The sequence below is a fragment of the Rhea americana genome, unplaced genomic scaffold (genome assembly GCF_003343005.1).
Source record: "Rhea americana isolate MKP2758 unplaced genomic scaffold, rheAme1 scaffold_121, whole genome shotgun sequence".
Classification (NCBI taxonomy): Eukaryota; Metazoa; Chordata; class Aves; order Rheiformes; family Rheidae; genus Rhea; species Rhea americana.
The window spans coordinates 142,943-165,436 of record NW_028185273.1 but is presented as its reverse complement, the minus strand read 5'-3'; the positions used below and the strand labels follow the sequence as shown (position 1 = coordinate 165,436).

Sequence of the window (22,494 nt, the reverse complement as noted above, 5' to 3'; positions counted from 1 at the left end):
AATTAGAAGCAAAAGTGATTTTGGTTTGGCAGTGTTGTTTCTGAATGTTATCTGGCCCTTCCCACCCAGCACAGTTCCTGCCCATGATTTAGCACTGGTACATTATTTAAAAAAAAAAGGGATGTTTCCATGAAAAGCAACATCTCCTGTAGTTCACTTAAGAGTAGAACAGAAAGAAAACATTCTGTTTTTTGTCAGGTTTTCCCAGTGGGCTCTAATTATGACTGCAGTTTATTACAGCGCATTTCAGGCTTCTCTTTAAATGGTCTGCTGTGCTTGCTCGGAGTCCTGGTGGCTTTAGCAGGAGGACCCTCCTTGCAAGCAGACCACATGTGATCAATTGCAGTACAGAGGATTTATTTAAGACTGCAGCAGGTTTAGACAGCAGATACTTTATAGATGTTGGAAACTATCTGGAGTCAACAGAATTAAGGACACTATATAAACACATCTCTCTCCCCCTCACCTTATTTCCATCGGCTTATATAATAATTTGGCCCTCTGCAAAAAGCGAGCGTCAAATCCTCCTCATTTAGAACAGAGAACCAGGTTCAAGGTATTGCACATAGGTCTCGATGAGTATATGGACTGTGGCTCTCTGGACTAGTCCCTTATCAGGACTGTTACCAAGCTGCTAAGTGGCCCTTGGTCACTAACTTTCTCTTTCTATGCCTTAGTTTCACATCGGAGAGGAAAGAGGATATTAATTTCCTTTCAAAACATATAAAAATTCACAGAGTAAAACAAGCACCATAAGCAGAGGTACCTATTCTGTCCTCAAAACCAGCACAGAGTCGGAACTAGCCTATGTAGCATTTAGCCATCTTCTCTTCCCAGTCCCCCCTCCACCACTTCCAGGTAGTCTTTGAGTCATTAAATTTTACTAAACCTTCTAGCTGTGAAACRCAGATTATTAGCTGGTTAGTGGGCTTTTGATGACTTTTTAATGAGGAAACAATGTCCTTGAAAAATATATTATAAGCTCTGGCAGTAATTAAGCTGCCACTTCAAAAAGTAATTGTGGGATAATTGGAAGGTAGGCTTATCTTACAAAGAATAAATGCATAAATTCTTTAGGATCATATTATTATGGGGTTAAACAATGTACTTTTAGTAGAAATGGAGTTTCATACAAGGATTTTCACTTGTTTCCCTTTTCTTTTTCTCCTTCCTGCTCTTTGCTAAAACGCAAATACCCTGATAGTTTTAGGACTAATGATCCTTCAACCTGCCTTTGAAAAGGGATTGTTCATTTTCCTTTACTTTGCAATCTTTTTCCTTGCCATTTAATAGGACCAAGTCTGCGTTTAGTAGACAACTCCATGTGCCTTAATAACACATGGCAGAGCAGAAAATATGTCCAAAGCAGAGTGTTTACCCTCAGAAGGGCAGAGGGCTAGTGACAACAAAGTCAACCATAGCTGCCTAGTTTACACAGGAGACATTYGGTTGTGCAAGTGTTAGATTGTAAGTCAGCAAAATAATGTATTTTCTAAGAACAAGAAAGGGTCCCACATGAAGCACTCATCAAACAAGCAGAAAGGATTTTTGAGACATAAGCAAAGAAATGAAGCTTATATTTTAGAGGAACTTCAGCACCTTTACTAGCCATGAAATCAGCTTAAGAGACCGGAATACTATTCAGTGTGTGTGRCAGTGCCAACACCAGGGCCAAAGAGGGTAAATATTTGTTTGTTTTTGTTTTTTTTTAAACAGGATGCAGAAGCTCTCCAGAACTACAGATCTAGAGAAACAGAAGGAAAAAGAGTGAGTTGTCTGAGTGGTAAAGAAAAGATGGTGAGCAGACAGATAGGTTAAGGGCTTTGCATATAGCAGCATTAAGAGAATTAGGACAAGCAGACAGCATGGAGACGTTTGCCTGCTATATGTTTTGAAAGCAATCTGTTCTTGTGCCTAAGCCACTGATAGAGGCAAATTTCTTTGCTGCCAATTACATTGTAAGGAACGCAGTTGGCACAGAGATCTGTGCCTCGTTGGTCCTRTAAAGGAGAGTCTTTGTAGCTGAATGACATTTCTGAACAAATTGCACCCTGATGACCTTGWACCTTAAGGAGGGGGAGTCAGACTGGAGCCTAACATGTCTACACACTGAATCTTAAGGGATAGGTGATGCATAAATGAATCAGATTTTACATTGAGCATGGACGAGAGGAATAAGAAGCGTTCTTTGTAGACAGGAAAGGGATCTCCTGACTACGGAAAACCACCAGGAATTTACAAGAAAACTATCAGATCTTATTGGCGCTCCGCAGAACAAAAGGCATGTTTCTACTCATTTTCAGAAATGCAAATGAAATATCGCCCCATGGCAAAGTTTAAATTATGGCATTCACCTTATTTCACTCCTATGACAGGCACTTCACTCCTGTGAGGTCTTTGGCACCAGTTTCCAGCCCAGCCCTGACATCTTTCCCCATAACTGTTAGCAACTGTCCGCAAGCAGGCCATAATACTGACCGTAATCACGGCTGGGACTGCCAGTTCAGACCCACAATGCCACGAAAATGCACCTCTTTCTCCCTAGGTGTAACTGTCCAGCCGTTTATTTCCCGCCTGGGACACCCAAGCATGAAAACATGCTGCTCCATTACAAGTGAGTTTCCTCTTGTGGCCATTAGCTGCAGATCTGGAGCAACAGACAGTGCTGCCAATGGCACCRAAACACTAAACCTCTGCCCTGCAACCCCAGTTTGAGATGACAGTCCCTTCAGTTTAGGAAGAGATTGAAAGCCCGTTACTGAATGTCCATCATCTTCATCTTAAACAAAGAACTACTGTTGATTTGTCTCCTACCTGTTCTGTACCCAGTGTTATTGAGATACACGGCAAAGGTACGCGGTTCATGAGTAGCCTGCCACGAGGGGGACGAGCAGTTTTCGTTGTTGGTGTACACGTTGTGGTTGTGCACATACTTCCCAGTCAGCATGGAGGAACGCGATGGACAGCACATGGGGGTGGTTACAAATGCGTTGATAAAAGAGGCCCCTCCATTCTCCATAATCCGTCTGGTCTTATTCATCACTTGCAAGGACCCTGAAATAAGAGGAACTGATCACCCCTGTACTGCAAAAAATATGTTATGCCATTAAGTATCAGTATTTAGCTTGTCCCCAGATATCAGTCTGGACTACTCCTTAGTTTTGGTAATTTTAGCAAAAATAACCCACTTTCTATATTATATTGCCAATTTTTTCCCAAAAATTCCAGAAAAACTGAATTCTTTTTTTTTTTTGAGCTTTCAGTACCAAGTTAAAGTGCAAGCTAGTCTAGAAATGTAATGTTAAAGCTTTAGAGCTGTATCAAATTTRTAGGTCAGTAGCTCTTCAAAACTGCTGCAGAAAAATAATGTTTGTACAGACTGCATCATTATTCAGCGTGCCAGTAAAATACGTAACATTCTGAGATTACTAATGAAGTTTGTTACAAATCCTTCTCTTTTATCAGATAATAATCTTTAATACTTACTCTGTCTCTGACAGATGAATTCTTACAGTTCTTTACTCATGTGAGTAACCCTGAATTATGTAAGTTGATCCCCATTGATGTTGGAACTTCTCACAGGTGGACTATTTATAATGATTTTTAAAAGCATTGCTTTCCAGTGATATATAATCTCTTATAGGAATTAGCAGCATATTAGGTTTCCACATTAGATTTGTAAGCAAGAAGTAAGCAGTAAATATTATCTGAGGCCAAGAGATAGTCTTTTAAAAAAAAAGAGAGAGAAGAAGAAGAAGAAGAAGAAAAAGAAAAGAGAGAGAGAGAGAGAAAGGCAAAATTCCATAATGATCTTTCTAGTGGAAAGTTTCTCTGGACACAGGATCAGCATGTTTGTCTCCAATATTAAAGCACTGTGCTCAGAATCAACTTTGGCAGATGAATCTGTATGCAAAAATATTGCCAAAATTCAGCACTTTTCTCAAGAAAGTCTTGCATTTCACCTAAGTGCTGATTCAGTTTAAAGAACAAGGGTGGAGGTTTTTTGCATCCTTTAAGACATTTTTAGGGACAAAAAGGTGAGACAGGTAGGGGATGTAGATTTCTGATTGCATAAAGACTCAGCAGATCCTGAGGCGGTCTGTCGGTGCTTGCTGATAACTGCCAAATTTTGTTCTTTCTGTTATCCAGAGCAGCAATCAAATGATGAATGTGAACTATGGACATTGTACAATACTTGTACAAATTTGACTGTAAAAAAAGTTTTTGGAATTCTACTTTCTTTTTTTCTTTGATTTTACAATTCATTTTGCACAGTTGACAGTAGTTTATTTAAATTTAATTTCATTGACGTAATAAGAATTTTTCTTGGGGGTTTTGTTTGGGCTACTTGAAAGGAGAGTAAATAAATTARAAAAGAAGTACAGAAATACAGCTGTAAAATGAAAAAATTACTAAGAAGTTTCAAGAATAAATGTAAGCATGAAAAACTTAAAAATTATGATCTCAGTTAAAGTTTGGCATGCTCTGTTCTGGTTTTTGGCTGATGAGTCTGCTGAATGTGATATCTTTTGCATCAAAATCATTTGATAGGAAACAGAAGAGGCATTTAGTTCTTCATTGTTTCCTGCTACAGTACCAATATCTGTGTCTTTAAAGATGCATTTAACATCTTTAAAGATACAGTTAATACTGTGAAGTCATCATCATTTTGGACTCCTCCTCCTTCACCATCCCTCTTTTCTAAATGCAGAGCACCTGCTTTTAGACCTCTGCATAGCAAAATGTACTTAGCAAGATGTTTTACTGGACACAATACAGACAAAAAGTATGTGTTTAGAGATACAGAGAAGTGGCAGGGTACCTGAGAGCCTCATAAATRCAAAGGGTCTTCCATTTGTATCTGCAGGGGTGTTTGACTAGGCTGTTGAATAAAAGTCAAATAAGAGATCTCTACACGTCTTTATGTCAGACCCCAGGCTGTCTTTTTTTTTTTTCTTTTTTTTCTTTTCCACAGCTCTCCCATTTTTGAAATGTCACAGTTTGTTATACTGAGAGCTCAGCTGTAAAGTGCTTGCAGGTCCTCAGGTGGAAAGTGCACGGTAATGGCACACTAATGCACAGTAACAGCAGCAGAGCTGATGTGCGCTTTCATGCCTCTATGCATTATAAATGAATAGCTGTTAGAGCACTTCCTCATTCCTGTGCTCTTCTTGCAAACCTACTATTTATGAGAAAGTTTTTCCTCCAGGTATGCACTTACTGACACTGATAATAGATTTACCCCCTCTGGAAATTCTGGAAAAGACACTTCAAAGCACTTGAGACTTCCTCATTTTGAATACAAAACACAAGTAGCAGATAAAACTTGCTGATATAATCTTTTGCTCTCTATAGTTCTCCTCACAGCTTGTGTGCTTTAGCATCTGGCACACAGTCTTCAGGGCACACATTCTCAGGCACTGCCTGACAGCAGGACGCTYACCTTCTACATGAGCCATTGGGGACGACCTGAGGGGAACCAGATAACTGCGAATGGCCAGTACGGCCACAGAAATAAGGAAGTTTTGTCAGACAAGAAATTCAGTGCGATCTCTCAGTCCATTCTCCTCATATTTTGAGAAATATATTTGGTAACCAAGGTTTTATAAAAATGTCTTACAGTTGCTATGGATTTTCATCCAGCTGTGTCTTAGGTAGACTCTGCAATGAGGAGGCCACCATAAAGCTACATTGCCTTTACTTTGGTTCTGTGCAAAATCCCAGTGAGGTGATGGACTCTCAATTCTTGGACCATATTCCCACTTTTTTAAGCCTATCTTTTTTTAGTACTTTGAAAATTTTAGTGAAGATAAAGAGAAATCAGGCATATTAGGGCTGATATGTAGCCAAATGATGCTGTGAACTTTTCGGCTGCTGTTGTACTCTGTGGACAGTTTAAATGGATTTCATTGGTTAGTGCATTAGTACAAGTGTACAAAAAAAGTAATCTTATTTATTCACCTCTTTTGGATTTTTTAAAACCTTTTCCCATCACTCCAAATCACAAAGAATAGGTTAGAAATATTGAAAATACCAATGTATTTATTAGTTTTGACTCATGTCTAACATTATGCAAGGTATTACTCACAGTGGAGATTATGAGAATGACTAGGGGACCAATGGTTGCACTGATGCGTGCAAGTACATGGGAGGAAGAAGTGAGAGAGAAGCTGGAGGATAGGGGAAGTGATTAAAAAGTGATCAAAAAGTCAGAAGTACCTGTACTCATTCCTGATGCTTGAATGGTGTACAAACCTGAACTCTGGGACGTGGGGCCACTGCCCTGAGCAGAAGCACTATATTGTATCCAGAGAGGCGGTAGCTCCTGGATCCTGTGCAGTTCTGGGAGCTGGGGCTTTGCCTTGAGTAAGACGTCAGTTTGCATCAGAATTGGGCAGTTATTTCTCCACCTCCAGGAATTTGGTGGGAACTAGAAAGTGCTGTGATGCACAATTTAACCATTCATTTTCCAGCTTCTGAACCCAAGTTCCTGCTGAGCTCCTTTAAAATCAGTGGACCGGGCTGCTTCATACTGCATAGGTTACAATCCATCAGCCAGTCAGTAATACCTTTCCTCTGTGCCACACACATCATAGCCTACAACATAGGAACTGAAATGGACTTGTGGAGCAGTGTGTGGATTTTATCTGCTAAGTTGTATGAGGGAGCAATTCCTGCCAAATTTCTGTTTACATTCAGGATGCAAAGTTCTGATGGGATGGTGCAGCTCAATATGAAGATGTGCACAGTCCCATGCTTTGAGTGCTGACTAAATGCAAGCTCCTTGCTTTTCGGAAGTTTTGCTTTGGCTATTGCCCTACAGGTCATTTGCACTCAAGGCAGCTGACTATTTTGGTTCAATACTTATATATGCTCTGGAGACAAATCCTTCCTGATTGATGTCTACAATGTGCCTTGTATGCTTTTATGTTTAAGTATTCGTTTAGAACAGCTTTTACAAATGCTCATGCTGGGAATACAATATCAAACAATCCATATTAAAAGACTTTCAATGTTGAGATTTTTGGATAACAAAACCTGAACTTTAGTCTGTTTGTGGTACAAGGTGTCCCTTCCCACTGAAACTTTTTTCCTCAGGATTCACTAAGGTGACAATCCACTCGCGAATAATCCAATACAGTAAGTCTCAGGGCTGTGAGATTTTCTGTGAAATGATCTATGGGAAAGGGAAACGTGTATCTATCTTCCTCCAGCGCAGCGGGAATGCACGTACGTCCCGGCTCTCGCTCAGCTGCTTGCCGATAGGAGCCAGAGCACTCTGTGAGCCTCCAGCACCGCTTCCAAAGAGCGAAGGGGCTCCGCAGCGCGAACAAAGTGCCTACCACATCCTTCCCGTTCTTTCACCACTTTGCAAGCCCCTCTCGCAGGAGTGCAGAGAGCCAGGCGCTAGCGCTGTTCGGAGACGGGTGCCTGCTGACCTACCCTCCGCACCGCCCGGGAGAGCGCAGGCGGCGAGGAAGACGTAATTCAACCCCTTTAAAGGTGTTTTTGAACCGGCTGCATCGAGAAGAAACACGTTCCTATCGTGGTCGCTGTGTTTTAGCCCAAAAATAGAAGAGGGGCGGCCAGTCGCTCTGCGGCGCGGCTAAGCAGAGCAGACGTTTGAAGGGTGGGAAGCGACACCCAGCCACGATGCGCTCAGGTGCGAAGGTCTGCTCTGGAGCTCAGGGAGGGAACCGTCACCGGGAGGACCAAGCCCCCCACCGGCAACGCGGCTTGTTAACGATGTTCTCACGGCCCTGACGGGGCTCTGTGCATTATCATCACGTCACGGCAAGTACAAAAAATGCTGATAACAAAAGAGTTGCCGGAGTTGCCAGTAGATCTAGGCCGTCTTTCTGCCTACACCTTTTCTGGCCATAAGTATGCGTTTTTAAAATCAATGAATGATTTTGTTGCAATTTTTCTGGAATGAAGGATTTTGATTTTTCAATTTTATATGRCATTTTGGTTAGATATTCATACTACTTTTATTAAAAACACGTCTTTCATTAAAAACACAAAGAATTGATTTTGCCATTTTTTCACCTTTTTTGGTCTCYTTTCCCCTACCTGCCCTACCCCCATTCTAAATTTAAATATTTGCTTGGGGGTAACCTAAAATGACCTTCTTTCTCCTCTTAATTTTTCACTTTGGGCAGKGAACCAAAAAAACAATTATATGCATAACCGTCACTTATATCTTTCTAACTTACTTAATGAAAAACATTCACAGCCCTTCTGGACCATCATTCAAGTGTTTTAACTTTTTCCACTCTGAGAAAAATAYGTGAAAATCACTTCTGGCTTGTATGCCTGGGCTGTGCATGCATATGCTATATATATTTATATATCATAATTTTAAAACCGRTGGATTTTAAACACTTTAATAATTGATATAACTGCTAAGCTTATATCCTGCAGGCCAGTTTGTCTGTGTGTGTAAACAYGTCAGATGACACACACGTATATGAMAACTAGGTGGAGACTATAGATACTCATCTCTTTAGCATCAAGGGAAAGGTTAGCTTTATAAGGATAMAATTTTTAAATGCTACACAAAATCACCATGTTAAAAACATTAACAAGAGGTCTTCATGCAAAATTTTTAACTTTACATGTACTTGCATGTGCTATTAAACCATTTTATGGTGATCATTAAAGCCTTTTATGGTGAATTTTGATAAGCAAATATGTCCTAAAATCTGTAATTAAATCAGATGGATGCTATCAAACAATTTCCATTCATTTATTTTCCAGATCTGTCCCACATGCTGGTACTGTTTCAGGACAGACGCATTCTCTGAAAGTAAAGCACTATTTACATAGCAGAAATTACTGAAGGACACAAGGGAGGAAATGAAGTAGCAAATAACAATTATTTCTCACCAAGCTCCACATCTTGATCATCTGTGAGTACAAGTATAATATTCGGTCTGATATTTTTTCGCTCCTGCTGCACACGTCCTCTGAACCTTGGTGATTTGACAGTGGAACAGTGACTTGTTAGCAATTCAGTACTGAGTACTGCCAAAATGAGCACAAAGCAAGAAGACTTCATAGTATTTCCAATATTTCAATGAAAAGACTGATCCAGAAGTTACTGAACTCTAGTTTTCAAGACCTGCAGGGAGGAAAAGAAAATCTGTTCAAACAGCAAATCAGCTTTCACTCACGCAGGGAGAGGATGATATTTAGGGAAGTCAAACCTGGTGCGTGACACTTAACATGACTATTAAGGCATACTGTTGAAAAAGAGCTTTATACAGTCATTTTCTAAGAATGAACTTGGTCCTTCTGCAACCACACTTTCTCAGTTAATTTTGGCTTGAGGTCATGCCAGCGCCTGCATTTTGTATAGGCACGACCTCGGATATGCACCTCATCGCGCTCCTTTTCCCACCCCCGACTGCTCGTGCAGCATGTTCCTTGCATTCAGTACCTGGGCACAGCACAGAATTGCTGGGATGCTGAGGAGGAGGAGGAGGAGGATGTGCTCAGCACATCTGTAGGAGGAGCCCTGCAGAGAGGAGAATGGAGAAGGCTTGTCAGTCAGAGACCTCAGAATGGTCACGGTGCTTCAAAGTCCTCAGAACTGTTCGTCACAGCTTCTTGCTTTGCCCTGAAAGAGAAGAGTAGAAAAAAATTTGCATTCACCGCAGCCCACCTACTTAATTTAAAACCATATCTATGCAGTGGTTAGCTGGCATCTTTCCTGCTAGGGAAAAAGGACATATACATACACATGGCATATATGTCATGCCATCAAACTCAGGTGCTTCTCCACCATTTATAGACATCCTTTCTGAGAAGAAGAGTTAATTCCAGTGTGCTAGAAAGAGATCAAGCTATTTTGGGTTAACTCACCTGCACGAGCAACTAAACCCTTACAATGCAGAGAGGACAGCGTGGCTGTCATTTGTGAACTGCCCTGGATCACTACGTGAAAAGTCACCTTCCCACTGACAAGAAAGCTCATATTAAGTGACATCCAGATGATCTTACCCAGCACTGTGAAAGAGTGTAACTGTCCCTCCATCAATCAGCGGTAGAACCGAGTGCCTCATCCATAATGCACAGTACCCCTGGCAAAGCCTTGTCCTCAATGCTCCTTCGCCAGGCTCGGCTCGGTACGTTATCAGCACGTATCGGTGCCTGTCACTCAGAGAGCCTCGCTTTTATAAGACCCGATGCAAGCGCAGAAGCTTTGCTTTGCTGCAGCCGACTGAAACTTGCAACTGAAAACGACGGCTCGGCCTGGGGAAGAAGGGGTAGCCACTTCCACTTTAACATTTTTTGCATTACTGGCTGAAGCTCTGCAAAACCATCGTGTTACACAAGCGGAGGGAGGGAATTTCTGGGGGCAAAAAGGAAGATGGGGGGAGAAAAAAATGCAGAGTCATGCCTGCTCCCTCCAGGGTATTATTCTGCCAAACACATCCTTTCTATTTTTATTTGGGGTCTATGGATAAAGCATGGAGACATTGATCAGTTTAAGAAAGAAAAAGCACAAAGCCTCCCAAACCCAAGACTCAAATAGCTCAAGATGTCTGTATATAGGAAAGTCTGCCTGGGAACTGGGGTGCACATTACATAATTAGACTGAAGCACGATTCATTAGAAAACCTGAGTTCCCACACCTGTGACTTCACATTTAGACATGCAACATTAACTAATAAGAGACAAATAAGGAGAAATACTTTAATGAGAGCAACTTAGAAGGAAAAAAGGGGCCCCATCACTCACCTGAAAATACATCAATAGGAAGGTGCTCTAAATTTCAAGGGAAGGAAGCATACRAGAGGGAGGGGAAGGGACTTGGTGCTGGACTGCTAGGAGAAGGATCTTGTTCTTGTTTTCACATACACCTTTTATTTTAAGCTTCACAAGCTAAACAGTTTCATGCTCCTCACTCTGGCAGGCTGTAATTACACCAGAAGAGTGTGAACGTCTTTAAAACAAAAATCCCAGGGTCTGTTGCAGAGAAATCCTGTCTTGCATTGTCTCTGCACCAACAAGCACTCCAGCCTCCGATCAGTGCTGCAGCACTGCAAAGCCCATACAGCAGATCGGCGTTCAAAGCTCAGTGCTATTTCAGTGATTACTCAACATTCAGGTAAGTAGACTGGAAGCCTGTAATTAGTCGGGATTGACATGTAAAAATACTTCAATTTCCACTTATTTGTTCTAATTCACATAAAAGCTGACAAAAGCACTGAAGAAGAGGATTACTGAAGAAGCAAGCATTCTTCTGACAGACACCAGACACCACACGCTTTTGGTGCAAAAGCAAAAAATACAATTTCTCTAAAGGTCTGATCTTTAAATAGCAAAACTTTGACTCACCTCACAAAGCACGAAAGGATATGTGAAGTGAGACTGAATGTTTAGTTTCTTACATCAGTTGTACTGCACAGCAAACTTTTTCAGACAGTGTTGACCCAGAAAGTGCAGTCATCCTGACTGCACTGAGCAAACATTGGCACCAATGTGTTTGAATAATCCCCCACAATATGAAACTGCAAGTTCCTGACAATTACACCACAGTGTAAAAAAAAAAAAAAAAAAAAAAAAAAAAAGCGCTAATCCAAACTAGCATTAATAATTATTCTTCATTTCATCCTCTTTGGGCTATGTTAGTTAGTTAAAAAAAAGGTCCACCTTAGACAGTCCTTTTCTAAGGAAGATGCCCTATCTAATTTTATTTTCCCTTGATGGGGAAAGGAAAATATCAGAACCGATCTAAATGTTTAAAATTAATTATCCACGTTTTATTCAACAGTTCTTGCACAAGAGCACAATTATGCTGCCTTTCATTGCTTGCAACTATTTCATTTTGCATAAGACAAATCTCTATTCAAAAGCAATACTTGTGAACTTGCCCTGTTACAGCCTATTTCCCAGTGCTAGAAGGAATATTGTCAAAATACTGTCAAAATACAGGCTCAATAGGTTAGACAAGGCTGCAATGTATATGCTGGATACTCTGTGGTAGTCTACAAGTATCCTTAGAGACACTGTAATTTGTTTTGAGAAATAGGAAAAATAAGAGAAATTTTAAAAAGGCACCTTTTAAAATTCACATGGGAAAATAAAATTATTTGTGCAGTGTTCAGAAATTAAGGCTGTTCAGAAATTAAGGCTGTACTACAAACTGCTTTTCTCTAGAACAGTAAACACATAGAGATCATAACTTCTCTATATACTATTTGGAAAGTTTGAGAGATTTTTCCCATATAACATACCTATGACAACTGAAATGTTGTCTGTAAATAAATGAAACCATAGTAGTAGGAAATCCARAGAGACTACTTTTCCTCATCTGGATGTAATTTTTTTTTTACAGTCATTCTTTTTTTTTCACAGAAAAACAAATTCATAGTTTGCACTCACCTTTCATGGGATAAAAACTGAAAACTTGGTTCTTTAGCTGGTTCTGTGCTGCTAGTATTATAACAGGGAGTTCAAGGACTCGTTGGCATGGAGAATTAATTACCCGTGAAACTTGAATTACATTGGCAGGGCACTGCARAGAAGGGCTACAGTGCCACTTCTTGTGATGTAGAATAAAAACTAGAGGGACCTTATTTCTAGGTCTCTTAAAAGAGTATCTTTCGGTGTACAGGAGGAAAAAGGAAAGAAAGAATAATATCTTCTGAAATTATCTTTAAAATTAATATTTGTTTTGGCCAGGAAGTGCTTTATTATTCTTTTGGTGCTTTGGCTTTCAGTGTTTAATTAGGAAAACAACAAAAGGCAATCAGTATTTGAAAAGAGCATTTTCCCTTTGAAAATCCACACTGTTTTTGTATCTCCATTCTTTAGCATGTGCACTCAAAATTTCATTTTGTGCTTGGTCAATAAAAATCTGTCCAGAATCATACAATTTGTTTATCAGACATGATCATTGAGTATCCCTATGCATACTTCTTCCTTATAAACTTTAAATATTTATATACTTCTTCATATTTATTATTTGGTAAATAATATGGCTTTAATGCAACCCTGCAAAGGGAATCAGGCTTGYTTGCATGGATTTCATTCTTGCTTGTAAATCTGAAATAAAATGCAAGGACTATGAGTAAGGATATTAGACAAATGTCTGTCCACAATACTACGGGCTATGCAATACCCCAGATCAGTATTTCCAACCCACTGTTAACACATGGCAGACAACTTTGTCTTCTGCGCCACAGCGTTCATGTTTGCTTATGAGCATGAACAGTGACAACAGCATATTATCCAAAACCATAGGTTAAGACCTGCTGTTCTAGTGGCCYTCCCGTACAGATAAAGGTGGTTCAGCTCAGGCCAACCAAGGAAACAATAATAATAATGTGGACTGTGATTGCAGAGCTTTAGAACCAGAATTCAGCTTTCATTTCCGCTGGTGTTAGCAATCACTGTGCCTGGTGAAGTCAGAATATGAGCAAGATTCAACAGGAATCCTAAACCAAGAAACTCTTAACGAAGTGGCAATTTTGCGATTAGGTTGTTTTCTTCCCCATCAGCATCAGTAGGATAGTATTCTACTGAACATTTCTCTGGAATTAAATTTCCCTGCCTACAAAAACTGACATAGTTGTATGTTGATAAGATGAAGCAACAAATGAAGGTTTTGATACTGAGAACATTTCTCAGATTTGCTGATAAGTGCTACGAATTTGCACATGAATTACCAAAAGCACAGAAAATAAGCAGAAGGCCTTGTCATTGTGAGTGATAAGTTGCTTCATTTCTTCTCATAGGATTCTCTGATAAATAAATAAGCAAAATACCTCAGACAAATCAAACTCCAAACTTTAATCATCACAAGAAAATGCACATTCTCTCCTGACCAAGCATGAGGAGCACAACCATTCTAGATATTTTACCTATGACTAGTTGAGGTAACAGCTATAGCTTCGATGAACATTTTTGATAGGAATATGACCTCAGTATTCTCTTTCCTTAAAATCAGAGTGTCCATAAAAAAGTACAATGGCAAGGGACAAGAAATCTAGTTATTCATAATAAGCAGTGTAGGGGATCCACAGTATTGGCAGTGTTTTACAATTATGACTTTGTGCTGGATACTTAGTCAGTTGACTTTCAAAAATCTGACTGTCTGCCTAGAGGGATGGAAATTGCTCACAGGCACCATGTTGATCGGTGGCTTCCACCAGAGCCCCAAGGAAGGCCAGAATCAGTGGTTTATGCCTACCATTTTCAGTTCTTTGCTTTAAAGTGAAACATATCCATTTAGCAATGCTCTTGTAYTCAGAACACTTTTGCATACGTAGAAACTCCAAGGTGAAAGAGGTTGAATTCTTTTCTCAATCACATGTGTGCAACTTCTGTGAATCTTTGATGTTTATGTCAAAGGRTGGAGAGACCTCTTAAAGGCTCACCTAACCTGAATCATAACAGCTGTGCAGTTAGAGATTCAGGTAAAATTATGAAATTAGTTATTCCATGACAAATCATGCAAACAGTTTGAAATTACATAATAAAGGATCAGGGGAGCCTAGAGGTTCATTTGCACCAAAGCGACAAGGAGTTCCGAAGTCTTAAATCTCTTCTTAAATCATTTGGCCTTGACGACTAGAAGGTTGTAACACTCCACAGCAGTAATAACAACTCTCAACTTCATTAATATAGTAAAGCACTTAAGTGAAAAGATCTGTTGACAGATTTCTGTTTTGAGTTTAGTAAATGTTAATGCTTTTTTCAGCTCTTCCACTTCTATCTTTTCTTTAAAAGGAAAACACAGAAATGTTGAGACTACAAGACACAACAGCGTAAATCTGCAGATTAGTTTCCTGTGAGAATATCAACCCTGCAGCCATGAGAAATACTTTTACAGTACAGCAGAAGTCAGAAAAAAAAGCAAGATCTACTGTCTCTTTTTAAAGGTTAATCCACTAATCTTAGTAGTAAAGTATAGGATTTATAGGGAACACAAAGAATGTAGTTCCTGTCTAGGTTTAATCTAATCATTATCTGTTGGATTTCCAATACGCTTTACTAATCAATCGGTTATCTGCACACCTTCCAAATAGAATCTGTGTATTACAATGATGTATCTTCAGTGCCTTAAGCTAGATTAATTTAAAGTAACTGTAATTTAAAGTAATTGCAGGCAGGGAGAATCATAACCTTATATTAAGTTTTTACATTGTAATTTCACAAACAGCTACAGACAGGAAAGGAAAAAGCCTGCAGTGACTTGAAAAAATAATACACACTTTTTAACCTACTTTTATAACTTTGTGCAGGTTAACGGATATTCTTAGTAGGTAAAAGTTTCCAACATTTCATATGTCAGAGTAAAACAATAAATTCTAATATCATTTTAAAATAAATTCTATAGAAGAAATCATCTGCCTTGCAATAAAAAAAAATTATTTTAATGTGCATAAATATAGCTGAACCAAATATTAAAGAAAATCAAACATAGTATTTTCATATCAACCTCAACTCAGTGAAACATTTTAAAAGAAAATTCTAGCATATTTATCAGCAAGAAGGGTGCCTACTGTTACGTTACAAGCTTCTAATGATATACTGTTTCCTGAATTTATTTCCTCCTCGTCTTATTTACTTTGTTTTAAAATTTCATATTTCAGCACAACCAAGTGCACTTGTCATACAAAGGAGACTGGTATAATTGAGCCAGATGATGTGCCCCACAAGTAAAATCAGCCATTCATGAAAGCTGGTCACCAGAGGCCATTTCAAACAATGCACATTTCAAAGTAATCTAAAGTAATCCCTTTTCTCTACTGATTTGGTTTCCAAGCAGTCTTGAGCACATGTGTGCAGCAAACAGGAGGCTTATTAAAACCTGATGTTATATTGGAAGTTATAATGCCATTGGCTCATGATTGAATTCCATGTCTGTGAGTCTTCAAAGAGAGGCAAAAAAAATCAATTAAATTTATATGCTTATTAAACGTGAGTGTCATGATACGTGCAGTTTATTAGCACTTGCTAAATAATTAAGACCAGGAAAGATAATTAGATGTGCACAAGGCTCCAAACAGGCTTCTGATATCAGATTTTTTTTATCTCTAAAGAAAGTACGCTTTCCAACTAGCAGGTAATATAATTGGCAAAACACCCCRAGTATTTTTCAATGATAAAGAGCCTCCTTTGTATATGAAGGAATTTAACATAATTTTCAAATTCCTTTTTAAACCGCATATCTTTACTATACCCCTGCTCATTTCAACAGTGTGGGGCATTATTAAAACATACTGTACAATAACATACTGAGGGTTCAGTGATGCAGTAAGTAGTCTTGAGCTGGGAGATCATATCACAGTGGTGAACAACAGCAACACAGTTTGAGCATTTCTAGAAATTCTTCTTTAAGTGTGCAGGATGCAGAAACTGTGCAAAAGCACAGTTTTTCACATCTCCTTTGGCTAAGAAAATAAAGAAATTTAATGACTTGCTCACTAAGTATATCCTTTTCTCCTCCAAAAACTGCAGGTCTGCTTGAAAGGCGGGGTTTTGCCTTTTTTTTTTTTWAAGTAATCAGTCTATTTTTCTAAATAAATGGACATGCCTAACTTGAATATGAATAGATCATCTTTAGCACAGACTATTTATGAATCTGCATATATATAGACAGAAGACAGAGAACAAATCAGTCTCCTTATCACATTGTACTGGCCTCTGTTATCGTATGGGCAGTTCCAGTAGGTAGTGACATCATGTGGGTGGGAAGACAGAGTGATGTCAGAGTGATGTCAGAGTGCACATCCAGGGCCCCACACTGGCAAGGACTAGGCTAACACCACAGCTCTTGCTGCTTTTCTCACTGATAAGAGAGTGAGTCAGTGGCAGGACTGAAGGACTGAAGCATGAGGAACTGATGCTACGAAGAAGCACAACTCTAATTAATCATACATGTATGCATATGTATTGAAATGGATAGCAGCATTTGTGCCCCTAGGAAAGGATGTCAGATGGACTTCTAGCTGTAACACAGAATTACTGAATGGTTGAGGTTGGAAGGGACCTCTGGAGATCATCTAATTCAACCTCACTGCTCAGCAGGGTCACCTAGAGCATGTTAGACAGGGTTGTGTCCAGGCGGGCCTTGAAGATCTCCAGAGAAGCAGACTGCACAACCTCTCTGGGCAACCTGGTCCAGTGCTCCATCACTCTCACAGGGAAGAAATTYCCCCTCACGGTCAGGCRGAACTTCCTGTGCTTCAATTTCTGCCCATTGCCTCTTGTCCTGTCACATGGGACAGCTGAAAAGAGTTTGTCCCTGTCCCCCTGACACCCTCCCTTCAGGTACTTGTACACATTGATGAGATCCCCCCTCAGTCTTCTCCTCCCCAGGCTGAAGGGGCCCAGCTCTCGCAGCCGTTCCTCACAGGGCAGGTGCTCCAGCCCTCTGATCATCTTTGTAGCCCTACGCTGGACTCTCTCCAGTAGCTCCATGTCTCTCTTGTCSTGGGGAGCCCAGAACTGGACACTGTACTTGAGATGAGGCCTCCCCAGGGCTGAGTAGAGTGGCAGGATCACCTCCCTCCACCTGCTGGCAACAGTCTTCGTCATGCACCCCAGGAGACCATTGGCCTTCTTGGCCACAAGGGCACATTGCTGGCTCATGGCCATAGAAGGAAGAATGTTTCAAAAACACCACAGAAATCTAGGTAGATGCCATTCACTGGCTAAGCAGGATAGTTGGGCAGCTCCTGTAACTGCTTACTCTATTACCCTGCAGCACAGAAAGAGAATTTATTCAGAGCATCAGTACATGGTGTGCTTACATGCACAACGAGCGTGCTTATGGGCATGTACATACGCTACAGGCTGCATATGGTGTCTGTTGACTTTCTCCTTCACTTCCAGGTTTAGAGACCAAATCTAATAAATTTTGTTTCTTGGAGTAATCTCATTAGATTCAAATGAATTTTATTCTCAATAAATTCAAATTGACTACTAAGATAGAATCAGTGGTTCAGGCCCTCAAAGTACTTTCTTTTAAGCAAAATTTTCCTTACCAGATTGCTTCTCTTTGTCAAGTAGCTTTTCCAGTCCTGACACAACATAAATTTTACCATCATTGATGTACATGTAAGAGCTCCTTGGCAGATCAAGAAATGTGTTTTAAAATAGATATCCTCTCTGAGAAACCTAAAGTAGAGAGAAATCAGCCTACTAATAATAGTAAACAGACAGTCAGACCAAACAAAACAATCTGTTACAAGAAAGCAGATGCTTCAAATCCCTTTCCATAAAGACTAGTCAGTGAGGAAGCTGCACTGACTTGAGGCACTGCTGAGCAGCACATCACCTCTGGTACCAATCTTATTTTTAATTGCCTTTGCAGTCAGCAAACCTTCAGCATTTGCTGAGTTGCATTACCTGTGTGGGGGCAAGATATAGCCCAAGCCAGGAAAAGCAGGGGACTTCTACCTGCTATCACATAACCCTTCCGGTCCCTCTCCTCCTGTCACAGTCCTGCAGTCCCGACGTGGAGGCACACCTGCAAACGCTTAGAGGGGATTCCTGCAGTGACCTGCCACTGACCCACCACTAGGAAACTCGGAAAGGCATCTCCACATGGCCTTAAAACCATGCCAGGAAAAGGAACAGCATCATCCTAGTTGCCACGTCTTACGAGTTGAAATAATTTTTGCTTGGGAATGATCAGAAATATAATCAAGGAGTATGACGGAYGGATTTAAATGCCAAATTTTTCAAGGCAGGCATGTAAGTCCCTGATACATGTATCCTGCTATGTAAAATAAACATTTCTGCTGGATTCAACAGGACTTCTCATCTCCTTAAACCAGCTTCCTGCAGGTTCTACAATAAATCCCTGGCACAAGGATGCTTTAAGATCTTTTCCGAACATTTTAAAATAAGTTAAACATCACTGGTACATGAGGAAAGRCCAAAAGGTATGAAGCATCTGGATGCTGAATTTCATCCGAAAATTAATATTCCTACCCAAAAAGCCAGAAATTAAAGAGTTAAATTTACATGTTCATGGACTAAATGTACYATATATAGCTAATCTGCCCAAAAAATACCAATTCACCAAGCCTGAATTCTGGAAACCTGTTCTCAAAGAACTGTTTGAAAACAATCTTCAATGTGAAATCTAAGAGCATCAAGAATGACTTATTGAAATTATTCTGTGAATACCTTTATCTCAGAAAACACTTTAAAAGACTTGCAGGTATACAAACATCTCCATTTTCCAACTGAGAATGCCTGCAGAAAGACTTCCCGTATCTTTTAAGTGCACGTACAGCTATTTTCAGTTTCACAGACCTGGGTTCTGTAAATGAGAGAGCAGTTTTAAAGAATGAAAGCCAAATACATTCAAGCACATATCTTTTTTTTTTYCCAATGCACTTCTCATTTAGAAAAGTTCCTATATAACAATAAAGAGATATGGTTTTCTATCATCTTKGCAGATAGTTAATTACAAGCTTGCTACTGAGCCAAGACTCTACTAAGATGCTTGACACAGCACCAGGATGAATTATTTTCTATAGCAGTTTTGGAGCAGGCAGACAAGTTTATGCTCCAGCACCTGATTGTGCATTATGTTTGGAGAAGCAAGACAGGAACGGAAATTGATAACCATTAAGTAGAACCTTCTAAATAATACAGAATGGATCAGGAATGGGAAGGACTAAGCTGAATCAAAAATAACTCCTAGATAATGAAGAAGAGAGAGAAAGGCAAGGGACTGCTTTTTTAATTTCATTTAAGAAGGAATTTGGGACATTTACAGTGATTATCATTTGGATATCATCAGTGCTTGCTTTACTGAATATTTTTTTTTCCTAAATGTAGGCAAGAAGTTCTTACTTGAAAAGCGTCTCACAAAGTGCATTTCTCTCCTACATCAATGACCTGATTCAGGAATGCTTAGGCCTGCAGAGAGAGAACCCAATTCTTTGTCCTTAAGAGACTCAGCTGTGAGGTCAGACCAGGTTGCACAGGGCTTTGGGTCTTGAAATCCCCCAAGCAGGGAGACTGCACAACTTCTCTGACACCTTTTCTACTGCTTAACTGTTCTCAGGGTAAAAAAAAAATGTCCAGATGTCCTTATATCCCATCTGAATCTCTTTTGTTTTTCTGCCGTGAACCACTGCAAAGTACTGGGCTGTCTTCTCAATGATCTCCCAGTAGGTACCAGGGGGCTGCTGTTGTCCTCTCCACCCACCCCCAACCCTGAAGTCATCTCTTCTCCAGGACAAGCAAGCCCAACTCCTGCAGTCCCTACTCACAGAACAAGTGCTCCAGCCCCTAATTATCCTGGTGGCCTTCCACTGACCTCGGTCAATTTTATTAATRTCTTTTTGGTATTGGGGCCCCCAAACTGGTCATAGTATTCTAGGAGCTGTCTAACAAGGGCTGAGACAAATATTCATTTTTTAAAATATTGCTATTAAGGAGAAGTGAGCTGAACTAAGCAAATCAAAATTTCACCAAGCCTTTGCTTGTGATATGAAAGAATCAATGAACATTTTCAAATAGTTGTGCTGGCTCTTTCTCAAAACATGATTTTTCCATTTCTTTCTTTCTTTTTTCTTTTTTCTTTTTTTTTTCTATTCAGAAATGAATAGTGCCATAAAAAATACTGGTTTTGCCACAGTTATAGGCTTACCAAAATCCAGTCGCAGCAACAGACTAGTAGGCTGTTCTCTGAAGGACAGTGGCACCAAAGCAGGTCCTAGATCTCCACATACTGTAGTACCACTGAACAACATCCGTGCCTCTCATTGCCCACAGGTCTAAAACTCCTTTGTGGCTCTTGGGATTCCCAATCCACTTATCTCATCACTGTACACGGTTACTAGAAATCTCCAAAATTATTTCCTGCATTCAAACTCTTAAACATTAAAGGCTAAATTTTGCTCTTCAGTCATGAGAATTATCCAAGATTTCAGGCCTGGTCCAAAGTACTTTGAACTGGACAGAAGTTTTCCAATTATTGCAGTGGCCACTGCTTCAGAAGAAATGAAAAGTAATTTAGACTTAATCATTTTACCTTTGTTGCTAATAAAAACAGTGTGATAAAAGCAATCAGGATTTGAAAAAGAAAAGTAACTTTATATATATAAGAAAGAAAGAGAGTTGAAATCCTCTCCCTTCCAGGCCTCATGTAAATGTAAAGAGCACAGCTGGAATGAAACAAATGATCCGCCTGGTTTCTGATGAGTTGGGTGGCGTAAATGTTTCACAGTAACCACACTGCACACTCATAATATAGGAGCTAATTCATGTGCAATGAATACATTTCTGTGTATGTTGTCCTTTAAAATAAACAAGCAAAATGAGTAATTTATCAGGAGTTAAACGAATGTTTTTCCAGTGGGAACTCCTCTGTCCTGAATGGCTGATTTTAAAGTCTAAATGTAGGCAGCTTAAAGCTACATCCCCAGTTTCACTACGTGAAACAGTTGCTGCTTTAAAATATGATTTTTTTAGCACTGTCAACAAGTTCCAATTGTTCTTGAAAATACTATTCGAGGTGATTATTAGTTTTTAGAAGATTGCAAACCTCTAGATGCAGTGCTTCAGAGAATGAATAATGATAATTTTCCAAGGCTCTTTCAGTGATTGAGAAAAGTTAGAAGTTAAATAGTTAGGAGCTCTGTAATTAAATATTCATGTTTTTTCCTCTTATGTTATTAAGTTTTTCCAGTCACTAAATTTAAAGTGCRGAAGTACTGGACCACATTCTTTATCCTCCATCAGTTTCCCAGACGATCTACAAGACTTTCACCTCCCTGCCCWCAGTTTCCCCATCATTAACATGAGGACTGTAACATGAGGACACTTGTAACCACTATTATTTCACGAACTACAAATAAGAAGTGCTAGAGGTGTCCAGTGTTATCAAGACCTCTATTCACAATGGCATTACATTTGCAAAATTTATTTACTTACAGATTTTAATCTGGGAATTTTGACAAAAGGTTTATAACCACTGTAAAGTAGTTTTCCAGGAAAAGTCTCCTGGAAATAAAGGCTAATCATAATGAGTTCTACATACARTAAATTCTGTAGCTTTGTATTATTTCTTACCACCTTAAAATCTATCATAAAACAGATTATTCTTGAAGATATCATTATGATGAGTTCCAAGAGTTTTCTCAGAGTTTTTCTGTCGTAGAAATGAAGTTATTAGCTTGTATGTGTTCTCRCAGAATCTTTCCCAAAGCGTTGTTTGTGTAGGCAGCTCTGATYATAACCTCTTAATAACAGATACACTTTGAGACTGGGAGCCAAAGTTTCATAGACCAGCACCTGCTCCAGATAACCCGTCACACAATCTTCTAAGAGTAGGGGGGGCTTCTCAGGGCTTTTTGTGAAAAGCAAAYACTATCTGTTGGACAGAATATTCAGAAAAACTCTACAGGAAGGTCATGGCACATTTCTCTGTATTTTCTGCCCAAACATTTCACTTTGTGGCAAAGGAAGCCAACACTGAATATTAGCATACAAAAACCTCCAGACTGCAAA

General features: G+C 39.6%; 1 protein-coding gene across 8 annotated transcripts in view; it reads right to left on the bottom strand.

Annotated features, from left to right (window-relative positions):
• SULF1 (sulfatase 1) overlaps positions 1-22,494 on the bottom strand; it is a 122,973-nt gene that overhangs the window by 53,687 nt on the left and 46,792 nt on the right. For 6 of the 8 annotated variants that reach the window (XM_085324901.1, XM_085324884.1, XM_085324875.1 and 3 more), the window contains 3 exons: positions 9,443-9,622; positions 8,890-9,124; positions 2,815-3,054 (listed from right to left, as the gene is read on the bottom strand). In XM_085324901.1, coding sequence (XP_085181027.1) covers positions 2,815-3,054; positions 8,890-9,061 — 412 coding nt within the window. In that variant the 5' untranslated portion in view covers positions 9,062-9,124; positions 9,443-9,622. Of the gene's footprint in view, positions 1-2,814; positions 3,055-8,889; positions 9,125-9,442; positions 9,623-10,746; positions 10,768-22,494 lie in introns of those variants that run through there. The other 2 variants (XM_085324916.1, XM_085324909.1) reach the window with 2 other exon arrangements.